Below are 13,403 nucleotides of genomic sequence, written 5' to 3' on the forward strand. Positions count from 1 at the left end.
ATCGATCAAAAAGTTTAACGATTAATCGAGAAATTAATCTTTAATTTCCACAGCCCTAATATATATAAATATAAATATATATATGTATATATATATATAAAGAAAAAAAACAACGACCCAATAAAACACCAACAGTAAAAACACATGCTTGCTGATGGTAAAGTTCACTGATATGATAACTAGAGGTTAACTATGGATACTGCTCTATTTTATCTCAGGACTTTGGCATGATGTGACACCACTAACGCATATATAGACTGTTGCACCAAGTCCACTTTCCGCTGTGAAAATCAGCTGAAGTTTTAGTCACTTACTGAGAAACATTTATTCATTCTTTTGCACAGGAAGGCAATACTACAATATAAAGGACCAGTGGGACAAATTTATTCTAATAATTCACCTTCATCAATACATTTCCCTCACTCCTAACTAGAACAAAATAAAACCCTGACCACTACTTAAAAAACAATTAAATATAAAAATCAGTTTTGAGTGAAAATGTCTCGTCTTGATAAAAATCTATCTTATCTCAAATGGGAAATCTGTCTCAGATCTGTGCGAATTTGTCTCAGTTGGCTGCCCAGGATTCCAAATCACAGATACATATAAAAAAATGTTGCATATGCGGCTTACAGAGAGGCAGCCTGATTTGCATCAAATGTTGTTTGAAATGTACTTAATACATGTCCCTCCCTTGCCTTGTAGCTTCAGGTAGCAAATTATATCAGTAAATTGTGATTCTGTACAAGTAACACTGCAGACCTAAAATCAATATGAGTTTTATATTTTATTTTTTTCTGCAGCCAGTATAAACAGGTTTCTCCCAGGGTTTCTAGTAAAGGGCATTTTTCTGGAATCACAGGCCCGGTTGAAAAAAAAAGATGGTGCTACTAATTTTGTGGGTCCTGTGATAATTGCACAAATGTTTATGAAATCAATATTAAACCAATAAAAAAAAAATCACAATTAAATTGATAAAAGCACACTAAAATCAGTATCAGTGCAAAAGAAACATTTATCCAAATAAATCTAAAAGATAAAACTGTATTGAGTTAATAAATAACACTTTTTTGCAAAGTTTAAATTGTGCCTTTTTGCAAAACGGTAAATAAAAAAAAGTACAGCGAAACTGTAAATAAGCGACTTATGTTAAAAATAGTTTGTGCACTGTGTTTGTGTGTGTGTGTTGTGATAAAATGATGCAAGCATACACAACGCTTTGCCATGCGCTGCCACACAGTTAAATCAATGTTATTTTAAACATAAATTCAAGTACCGCGATGCGTTCTAACAATGCACCACTAAGGCAACCATGAGCCTTATAGCAGAACAGTAAAAGCCACCAACATAAGGCTTAGTGATGTGGCCAGCTGCAAGCGGTTATGTTCCGTTATAAGTCTTATACCGCTGGCAGGGTTAAACCATTCATTTTTAATGGGTTGTTTAACAGAGTGCACTATCATGCTTGAATGCATGATCATGCTTATATTTCAGCATACTGCATTCTGGTGGCCCTTAGTCTAATTTAAAAACTAAGGGGTCTATTCACAAAGCTGCCGAAGGATCTGGCCGTAGCTTCGGCCGATCCTTCGGCTAGCTTCGGCACCAGGACCCCTTCGGTTCAGGAGAACCGAGGGGGTGCTGTACGGCTATTCACAATAGCCCGTACAGCTCCCGATCACGGCCGAGCGGCTCAGTCGAGCGCTGAGCCGTGCTGAAAGACGAAGCTGGCCGAGCGGCCGGCCATTGGCCGGCCGACAGCCTGCTTCTGACAGCTGGGCGGAGCCAGCCGATGTGAATAGACCCCAAAGTCTCTCAGCAAGTATTGGGATGTAGCTGGGGCCACCAGCTGCTTAAACTAAAACTCTAAACTCCTTTTTATAAATTATTCCTCAAGCTCTAGCTGACTTTCTCTCCAGCGCTGTCAACTCTGTCATCTATCACTGATCCTCTGTCAGACTATTCTTTCTTGACCTAGACTTGGACCATTTCTGACTTTTCCCTGACCCTCATTTGTTGCATGCTGGCTCAAGGCCAGTGATTAAGAGCCAGACAGCCAGCAGTGGCAGTACCCATATTTCCCAAATCACTGTGGTTCTTTAACCCTCATTCACACGAGAAACGGCCGGCCCGTACAGATCCATGCTGCGTGCATGGCCGTCTTGGGCCACTCCCGGGAAGGACAGGTGCTGTGTGTAATTACAAGCAGCAGCCTGTCCTACTCTATGGGAGTACGGGGCCGTACACCACCCTACGCTCACCAGAAATGCTCGTCCATGTGGGTATGCGTACTTGTACGCTGACGGGACAGCCGCACCTGTACGGACGGGCAGTTCCGGTGAGCGTAGGGTGGCGTACGGCCGCCTACTCCTATAGAGAAGGACAGGCTGCTGCGTACAAATCACACGCAGCACTTGTCCTTCCCAGGAGCTGCCCGATACGGCCATGCACGCAGCATGGATCTGTACAGGCCAGCCGTTACCTGTGTGAATGAGGGCTAAATGTGAATGCCAGGAATTTCAATGCAGCCTTTTCTAATTATCTCTTCTTGAAGCTCCAAGTCCTTGAAACACAATAGATTGACAGCACTGTGCAATGCAGTAAAACCTGCCCTACCTAGTTTGATATCTGGTGTAAAGAGGATTATAGAGAGTTATTATAAAGACACATTCCAGGTGATCTAGCAATATCTTGAATTTTGATATTTTTAAGACATTTTGTTTTTTGTTTTTTTAAATTATTATTTTCCTGGAATGACGCTTTAATTCAGAGCAGTTGATTTGAAGAAATGTCATATAGTGACACTGCAATAATTTATTCCTCAGTGTTCTTTTGAGCAGCTAATATACCCAAATGACCACTATTATGTAGAGCAATAGATGAACCCAAATGACAAACAGTGAGTTTAGTTACAGTTAAAGTTTATTTTTAATAAAGCATATAAAACTTCAAATGATCCTGTCTAAAGGTGCCCATACACCTTACAATTATCATATGAAAAACTAACGCGAACGCGTTTTCGTACGATAATCGGCCAGTTGATGGGAAGTGCATGATCGCAATTACTTTACAACTGGCCGAATTTCCTCGAACGGGCAGACTCTAAAACTTTCGTTGAAACAAACGAAAATGGGTGGATTAGTGGCATTTTTTTTACAACAAAAATTGCAACAGGAACACTGCACATGTGCAAACGAAAATCCATTCTGTCGATGGACGAAAATCGTAGAATTAGTATTGCTAACAAACGATTATTGCAAGTGGCATTGGTCTGTGCATGATGGACTATTTGAGCGGAAATTGAACAAGCAATGACGAGACAAAAGAAATCTAACGATAATTGATTACTTGATCAAGATAATTAGTGGGGCACAATTAGCCTTTTTTTAAATCTAGTTCTCATATATTGCAAAGTGCCAGTACATGATCTCTCACTTGTAAATCCAGTTTGTATGGAGGGAGCGCGGTTTGCACCAGGCCATTTTGGCATTTAAGTTTGTCTCCTTGCCTGCTCATCCTGTGGCATACTGAGGATATAAAAGGATATCTAAAGCCAAAAGCAAAAATAGTATACATTGCAGCAAACCTGTTTTTAAACATGTTGGCTGCATCTGTTTTCTTTTTTTCAGGCTAAGTACATTCTCTGCAATTACAGAGTATAAACCATTTATCTTGCCAGAATTCCAGTATCCATGTAACTTCCCCTTGCGCTGAACTGATATATCAAACAATTATCTCACTTCTCCCAGCTACCTTCTGTAAACTACAAAAGAACAACTCCCTCTATAATGAAGGTGGGGAGAGGTTAGTAGCCCAAATCAGGAGAGCAGCATAACTATGATAGATACAGTGGAGGGAAGGACTGGAAGTGTATTATTCTCAGGATAACCAGATGAAAATAAAGGAGAAAAGAAGCCTGAAAAAGGAAACTAACTACCATATCTGAGGACTGCAATATAATAATTTTTAGCTATTGGGTTTAGATATGCATTTTGTAAATAAAGCTGGAACACACCCTCTTTCACTTCCAGGCCATTAACTGTTAGTCTACTACTATAATGGAAAGCCTAATTAACCAATGGTGAGGTGTAGGAGCTGGAAGGAGCAGGCCAACTTCAGGGACTATTAATCTATGGGCAGACCATTGTGCAGTCATGATTCCAGGAGATATGGGCCATCTACCATACCTCCAGGTAAAGGTTCCCCAAACATACATGTTTAGTGAACAGAGGAGTATTGAACAAGCTTTTCAAACCTGTTTGATTGACCCTTTCTCAAAAAATGTCATGCTTTTGCTTCTTTCATAGACATGCCATTTAAGGAGATCACTAAAAACAGCTGGCTCAGGTTACTGATATCTTGTCTGTAGTCAATTTTATTTCACAAAGAGCAAAGGGTATTTATTTGCAGTATCCTATAAAAATTGATAAAAAAATCAGCTGTAATTACCACAGAATTCTAAGAACTCAAAGTACATGGGAATACTAACTGAAACTACATTTAGTTGCTAACATACTCCATAAACAATTGCCATTTTTAAAATTAATAAAATAAATGTTTCCACATTTTGTCCACATTTTCATTGTATCTCAGTGCTGCTGATCTCCTTTGGAGGGTGTTTAAATTTTGATACAGACTGGCAGGTTCAGTGGTCCACAATGAGCCGCACAGCTGCCACTGCAAACTCTCTGCCTGGTCCCTCATTGCTTTCATGCATGTGCAGAAAAATAGCATGTATTCCCATGGAGAGGTGGTGTGTCAGTGGATGCATAATATATGGCCTCTCTGTAGGAGCAAATGTAGTGGTGGCTGTTTGGTACCCCATACGCCCCACATCATCTATCTCAGTAGGTGAGTATAAACCTATTGTGGGGTGTGATGCATGGTGAGGGGGTACACTTAGGCTGGGTTCACACCTAGGCGTACGGAATATGCGCGTTCTACCACGATTTGTGGTAAAAGAAACGCGCGACAAACGCGCGTTTCCGAGGGCTATCCCGCTGTATCCTAATGGATACACGCGACAAATACGCCCCATAGAAGCTCCTGTACTTCTTTGGGCGTAGGGCGTTTTAAAGCGTGTTCCTACGCGCTGCAAAACGCTAAGGTGGGAACCATGCCCATAGGCAATTATTGGTTTTCACATGTTGAGCGTTTTACAGTGCGTAGGAACGCGCTGTAAAATGCCCAGGTGTGAACCAGGCCTTAAAGAGAAGCTATGCCAAAATATAATGACACTTTTAAGGTTAATGGGAGCCTTGTATGCTAAGTTTGTACTGTCTAGTTTTATTTTAGGCAATAACAAATGCTCAAAATCAGCTGCAGTAGCCCAGATTCAAGTAGGCCATGTGCATATACCTTTAGATTCTGTTACTGGTGTTTTTACTTAGGATATACATTACTGATGGTGCATGATAATGCGAATGAACCTGACAAACCGAGACTCATGTTCCAGGCTAGAAGTGCATTCATTTGATATTGGGTTTGGAATTCTCAGAACTCTGGTGTTTTCTATGTATCTCTATGTGTACACAGTAACATGATCTGTATGTGACAAAATTCATTTGCTCACAGCGTCTCTCCTCACTTACACACCACTAGCCAGTATCCCTGCTAGCCTAGGTTTGTTGTGAGAGATAAAAGGCATGAGATAAGTACAGGTGAAAACTGGACTTTGAACTAGAGATAGCATTCCGATTTATAAAGTGTAAAAGAATGACGTATTGCACAATTCTTTTTTTAATTTAAAACACAATTTGCTAGCTACATGAACAGGGTTATTCACTACAGGGTGAAGAGTTTGGAGACGGCAGGTGAAGTGAACAATCTAGGACAACATAGCTGAACTGTAAAAGTTCTCCAATTCAGCTCACTTCAGCTATGTTGTCCTAGATTGTTCACTTCTCCTGCCTTCACCCTACTCTTCACTAGGGTTGCCACCTGACCGGGATTCACCCGGATAGTCCGGGTTTTGAATGCTGTGTCCAGGTTTCATGGCATCAGAAACCCGGACACAAGATGTCAAGCAGACAGGGATAACCAAAATTAGGATAGTGGCTACTGGCCCCCCACTGAAAATTGCCTCAACTGTGATATTTACATATGAATGGGCAGCGATATGTACATATGAATAAGCTATGACTTATTGTCCCCAAAAAATGTCTGCGCGTCGCTAGAGTGTTCGGGTTTGGCTTGAAGAAAAGGTGGCAACCCTACTCTTCACCCTTTTGTGAATAACCTTGTAAGTCTTTTTGAAGAGGATTTTTTTTCCATCCACCCCATCCTGTTTTCTAAACTACAAAAAAATACTTATATATCAGTAGCATAGACCAGGGCCCTGCACATTTACATCCTTTCATATATGTATGCATAGGGGTTGTTTCTCCATCTATGATTCACATAGTATAAACCAATATGACCAGCAAAAATTAGCCAGCATGATATAAGTATAACTTATTTTTTTTTTTTTTTTAGGATTTTTGTTTTGCAACAGGGCCGTCCCTACCTTATGTGCCACCTGGGGGAGCAGCAGCATGTCAAGCTGTTAGTCGGCCATGCTGCCGCCCCCCCCGCACCTTACCCCCCAGATAGACTGCTATTCCCACACAGAGAGCAGCAGCCCTAATCGTTAGCCTGCTGTGGAGATTCTGACTTTTGGGCCAGGGCAATGGTGCAATAAAATAAAGAATGCAGTGCACCACTGTGCATTGTGGTGCACTGCAACCTAGGTGCATTGTGGAGGTGGGTTGTGGTGTCATACAAAATGAGTGCGTTGTGGTAATGCACATATTACTGCAACACATAGGTATGAAGCCAGCTTTACAAATTGACAGTATGTTTTATATACCCTCCATTGGTCTATTAAGTTGCAATTAAGTTTTTAGTGACACTATATGTTTTTAACAGGAGAGTGACAAGATTCATGGTGTAGCAGTGAGCAGTGGTATACAGTAAAGCTTATAATGAGTACTTACCAGCCATCACTCCACTATTCCAGAAACTAGTTTTACACTGTGTTTATAAGTGCGCAGCTGATGGATTATACATAATTTCTTCTGTCACTCATTATTGCAGAGAATAACAATTAGGTAATATTGTAACCACAACATTTCCTATACGTTAAAACCCTTATAGTGTATGTATAACCAAAATGTTTTTTTCCCCCTGGGGTAGAGTAGGGAAGGTCTAGAACCCCTGTCAAAATGTCATTGCTGTTTGTGTCCCCTACAGGGAGATTCATTCTCAGCTTTTGTCACTGAAACAGAAGATAATGGAACATCCAAAATGGTACAATTGTCCCCAGAATAGGAGCAGGGGGGAAGTCTTTTAATGGGGACACTTGTTCTGGGAACAACTGTATCACAGGGGAATTCTCTTCAGAGATTTACTCTCACTTTCTGTTCTGTCTCCATGACAGGAAGTGAAGAAAAATATCCCAAAGAGGACACAGTACAAAGTAAACTGACAGGTGTTTCAACCCTTACATACTTAATTCAAAACTGAAAAAAGTTTTGGGTATACATCCACTTTAATTCTGAATGATAGGAGGGAATTGCAACTCATTACCTATCCAGAGAGAGCGAACATGTAGTTGGGACAGCAGAGTTAGGGAAGTGAACATTCATATTGAAGTGGTAGACTGTGCTAGCAGCAGAGGGGCCATGGAAGACATTGAGTTAGTTGCAGGTTATGGCCTGACAGTGTAGGGAAGATTCCTATTGACACAGGAGCGGTGGAGATTCTATCAAAGCAGCTCTTTCCTATAGTGCAGTTCATGTATATTGCATGGAAATGATGACCAAGGCATTGGCAGAAGAGCAGTCTTAGAGAAGTGCGGTAGCAGAAGCCATCCTTGTGGGTTGGTAGAAATTAAATTAGAACATGAGAGGAATAACTACAATTAGCAGATTAGTAAAATTAGGTTAGGGGTGTAGGGAGGTAAAAATACACAGGAAGAGGTGAGGTTTGTATTGTTGGTGCATGTGTATTAGAGTAAAATTCAGAAATGAAGTAAAAATCCCCAGTGAGACAATCCTGCTTTACTATATACAGTATGATATTAGGTGATGGATTGTGTATTGGAGGAGCCATCTCACTGCTAGCTTGACGTGTGTGTGCTGGGACAAAATATTGGAGAAAGATCAATGTGTGTGCAGGGGGCAGAATACTGGTGAGAAATCAATGTATGTGCTATGTGTGGGATCTTACTGGTGGGGAATGCTTTGTCCAGCAAAATTCAGCATTGGAGGCAGAATCCCCCCATGAGAAACTGAAAGTGCTACATAGGATTGAATACTGTATAGGATAGTATAGGATGTTATAGATCAGGTGATTACAAATGTAAAGTGTATATAAACCCTAACAATAAACTTCTTTTATTTGCTTTTGGGCTTTTAAATATACCATTAAAAATGTTTTCAAATACGTGAAAGATGCCGCACACCACTGACGTCACTGTAAAACATTATTGAAGTCCAACAGCCAACATGCTTATTTCCCCACCTGTCTAAGAGGCGGGTGGTTCATGCACAGGGACAGCAGCATTTTGGCTGTTGGATAGCAATAAAGTTTTACAGAGAAGTCAATGGTGTGCAGCACCTTCCTAGTATTTGAGCATTATCAATCTAGGTATAGGTGGTAATGAAAAGCTGGATAATTTTATCAGGTAAAGAGTTGACCAGTTAGAATTAGAGATATGCATATAATAGTACATCATTCAGCTTGTGAGTCATTGGGGTGGACACTATTATTTGCTCTGCTGGAGTGAATATTTCTTTCAACTGGCAAAATAATAAACCAGCATAAAGTGGTCCAAGGGATCCACTAGTCAATAATAGCATAAATTAATGTTTTGGCGGCGTGAACAGTAAATAATAAGAGATACAAAATATATTTTAAGGTGGAAGTGATGGGTTTTCACAAGGGTCTGACTATGTGGCAAGAAGGATATCTTAAAGCGTAACCTCCAAGTCAGTGGTCTTGTGATTGGAGAGCTATGGGGAATGGGGTATCTACACAAATAGAAATTTTAGGTATAAGTGTGTAAATGATAGGGGAAGCACAAAACATATTAGGTATGGAATTCGAGGACAATAAAAAGCACATAGAGCACTGGCAGTCGCTTATATTAAAAGTTTAAATAAGATAACTTCTTTGGAGGATGAAGAGTGTTGGGGGTCATCAGCCTGAAGATGGCTCTAAAAAACAAATTTCTTATTTTTTCTAATTTTCTTAAAATGGAACCATGAACAGAATCCTTAGCTTCAGCAGCCTATATAGTTATCATCAAAATAAGTACTAACAGCCTTATTCACCAAAAAAACACCAAATGCAAAGTACACGGAAGTGTATGTAAAGCCAAAACTTTGATTCTTTTTTTTTTAGATTTGGAGTAGGTAAGTGTTAAAACCTTGTCAGGTTTTATTGCTGTCTGCAGCTCAGCTGAGGAGATTCTACCTTTCCATTTTTCCTCATGAACATTGTATCAGATACAGAAACTGATAGAAAATTCAAGATTTTAAGAAACTTTTTTACAATGGAGAAAACTGTTTTACTGGCAAATGTCTAAGAGGGGGCATCTTTGGAAGTATTTACTATTACTTTCTGTTGTGCCTTTGGAACAGGAAGTAAGGCAAAAGCTCCGGAAGGTGACAAAAAAAAAAAAGAAATCACCTTTCACTGATTTTCCTTCCTCAGAATGCTGATGATTTCCATGGTTACTGCACTTCAGCTTTCCTGTAATGACTGTCTAAATGCCCTTGTTAACGTGGGATGGGATGAAATCGAAAACAATCTCTCCCTGTACGTCAGCTATGACGTTGAAATGCTATTATTTTGAATATCTTTAGTAACACCTTCCTCTTTTTCCCTTATTGTCCACAGCAGCAATTTTACCTCTTTATGGAAGAGAAAAGCGGACCTATACAGAAATGGAACCTAACAAACTAAACAGAACTGCAAAAATGATTTTTAGACACGATGACACAGTAAAATATAGACAAAAGTTTAGCTACAAGAACCACTATTTACTTTTGCGCAGCTATTTTCTAACCATAAATAAATAAATCCAAAGGTCATCAAGATTCTATTCAGTTAGGTTTAGTCCTGTGTGGATGACCAAATGGTACATTATATTTGTCTCTCCTAGGCTAGGGTTACAAGGGCAATTTGAATATTTTGCTGTGACTTGACTTATGGTGATGAGAGATTTAAAGTGGAACTCTAGCTAAAACATTTTTTTCCATTTTGGATATAGTATGAAAGGGATACAACCTTTACCAGCTTCCTATTACTGTCTGTGGTCCTGTTAGGGAGATTTCCCCACACTTTCTATACTGGTACTACACAGGAAGTTTGGGGAACATGCTCAGTTGGAACCCATATAGTAAGATAAACCTGACATAGATCCTTATGCTTCCCCACACTACTAAAAAAGTTCATATATTGCTTTCTGAGACTCCATTGCATTTATTCTTGCCACTGTCTGGGTAACTACACCATCAGTGAGAAGAACTCTTCCCAACAGGGTCACAACATTTTCTTACTACATTTTCCTACTCTAGCCATAACTTTGCATAGAGCTTAGCTTTATTAACTTTATTTTAAATAACTTGTTGACTAATATATCTTCAAATAAGGTAACTACCAATACGTGGTTGATTTTTTTGGATATCAAAATGATCTGTGTAATTCAAGCCTTAAAGTGATCCTATAAGGTTAAAAACCCTAAAGGAAGGTATCCTGCAATAGATGAGCTCTGATACTTACCCCTCAAGTGGCCAGTGTCTCTCTCCTCATCTCCCTTCCAGCACTACAGCCTCCATAAGACTCTACAGCATTGGCCATTTCACAGAGTGCCAGATACCTGTGTTCCCTGATGTGCAGAGTTGTTCCTTCCTCTGCTCTCCATGTCACTACAACACATAGCAATTCAGTGTAGAACCACTGTGTGTGTCATGGGAACAGAAATATTTTTCAGTTCCATTGAAATCTCTGAGACTTTGTAAAATACAGTGAGAACATATAAATGTATTGGTGTGGCAATGATTGTTGTCACTATAAACCTATCTATATAGGAATGAAATGTAGGATTATTATCATCTAGAAAACAGGATCAGCATTTTTCATTAAATAAAATGAGGGGGACTTATCAAAACGGGAGCAGAGAAAATGTGGAGCAACTGTACATGGCAACTAGTCGGCTTCTCTCTTTCATTTTCAAATCTCAGCTGGACAAACTGAAGAGAGAAGCTGATTGGTTGCCATGGGCAACTACTCCAGATTCTGTCTGTTCCTGTTTTGATACATTTCCCCCACTGTAAATAAGATATCAGCATAACTGTCTCCTTTGACAGGTGAGAATCCAACAGTCATCTGCAAACCAGTAGTTCTGTTGTCCCTGTTTGTAATGCATTCTATGTTTTTTAAAGCTATGTCCCTGTGATGCCACATCCCTTGAGATAGAAAGAAACACATGGCAATAGTTGTCTATCTTGTTAGATGTTTTACAGCCAAAACACATTCTGTAAATATGGGATCTTGGCCATCACCCACAATTTCCACAAAAAAAACATTTTTTTATCTTAATACAGCACAAAAATGGGGAAAAATTATGTTGGTGTCATGCTAAAACCTCTGAATGCCAACTATTTAAGTTAAAGGCATTTAATGTAGACTTTAGGGGCATAAGAAGAGTTTTCATATACTAACTTTCTCTGCAATATTACTGAGGACAAGCCATATTGACAACTATAAATTAATTGTTACATTGTATTCCATATGTTATTGTTGATATAATGTGCCACTTTTGCTACGTAAAACTAATGTTTGCGTATATAATTCTTTTCTGCAAAATGCTTATGTTCCTGAATCTCTCTGTCTATTGTTCTTAAGGCCCAGACCTATACTGTAAATCCAAGCCTGACCACATAATGCTTATTGTAAGTATACAATGTATGAACTTTACTGCAGTAATTCAATTATATAAACAAATTAATTAGATTACACAAACTAAAGTGTACTATAACTTTATAATATCAGGAACTTCATAACTGAAGATGCTTGAAGGGTAGTGCTATGAGGTGTACTGAAATTTGTATGCACATTAAACATCTTGTTACAGAGTTTAAGAAAGTTTAGGTTCCAAAAAGGTGAGGATAGCATAGCAAGTAATTTGTAACCTTACTTAAAGGAGAACTATGAGGTGAGTGCTTTTCACTCACCTCATAGTTCAAGCCGACCTGTGACAATGAGACTGTCACAGGTCGGCTCAATAGATCGGGAGGTGAGCGAACACATACCGGTCGTTCGCTCACTTCTCGATCCTGTCAAGGCTCTCTGCCGTGACAGGGGAGGGGCTGGATTCCCCCCTCCCCGCTCCGATCTTCCAGCGCTGACTGGCGGATTGGACGGGGAGGGTACAGCTGGCTCTGCCTCTAGATAGGCAGAGCCAGCGGTCACTCACGCAGCAGTGCGGATCCAGACATAATTGTCGGGTTTCGCTTCAGCTGCGGCGTCTCAGTATACCGCGAGCTACAGCTCGGGGTATACTGAGCTTAGGGTGACGGGAGGACGCTAGTTTGTGTCCTCCCGTTACCCTAAGGAAAAGCCCTAAACAATTAGTTCTCCTTTAAACAAAATAATGTGAAATTGATTGCAGTCTTTGTGGTGTTCATACATTACATTCATAAAGAGATTTCATACAGAATAATACACAACAACATTAAGGTTATATTCACTTTGATAAATACAGTTATTTTATAGCTATTTAATTATGTTGATGCTTGCTTACGCCTCTTATCATGAATAACACTCTCATTTTGATTCACATAAACATTCAACAGTAAACTGCTATTGCTTGTAGTTTGATCTATTGGTACATATTAGAGGTATAATTAATGTTGTTGCTTTTAGGCTCTGCTAAGGTTCAGGTGCAGAATGATCACAATTAATAAAACACTACTCACTTTAAGAAGAATGAACCCATGCTGTCTGTAGGACTCAAAGGAGAGCAATCGCTTGAGCTCGGAAAGTTTCCCGGATTGTCATCTAAGAAAACCAAATCTTCCAGTGGCGTTTTGCTCATCTTTTTTTATTTGTACGTATAAAAGCTCCAGCGACAGCACTTGACAGGGTTGAAAGCTGAGAGTATGCTGCCGTGAGGAATGTCGTGAAACAGTAACTTTTGCAGTCCCGGAAATAGTATATGCTGCTGGCTCGAGTACAAGTCAGTCCAGTTTCTGCACATGTTAATGAGTAACTTCTAAGATTTACAAATGATGTAGATTTCATTTGAGGTCACCATTCTTAAAACCCAGACAAGCTGCCAAGGCACAATACGTGCTGGGGCTGATAGCAGTATTGTACTGTTACATGTCATGGTATTTTATAGAAAAGGTATGAGT

The 13,403-nt window shown here is 39.7% G+C and overlaps 1 protein-coding gene across 1 annotated transcript in view; it reads right to left on the reverse strand.

The window, feature by feature from the left end:
- The window catches only part of GRAMD3 (GRAM domain containing 3), a 96,063-nt gene extending 82,894 nt beyond the window's left edge, over window positions 1-13,169 (reverse strand). Inside the window, exon 1 of the mRNA XM_018571711.1 lies at window positions 12,966-13,169. Within this exon, the coding sequence (XP_018427213.1) occupies window positions 12,966-13,084 (119 nt within the window). The 5' untranslated portion in view covers window positions 13,085-13,169. The remainder of the gene's footprint in view (window positions 1-12,965) is intronic.
- Window positions 13,170-13,403: the final 234 nt, after the last annotated feature.

The sequence above is a fragment of the Nanorana parkeri genome, unplaced genomic scaffold, assembly GCF_000935625.1.
Source record: "Nanorana parkeri isolate BGI_ZX_2015 unplaced genomic scaffold, ASM93562v1 scaffold1814, whole genome shotgun sequence".
Taxonomy (NCBI): domain Eukaryota; kingdom Metazoa; phylum Chordata; class Amphibia; order Anura; family Dicroglossidae; genus Nanorana; species Nanorana parkeri.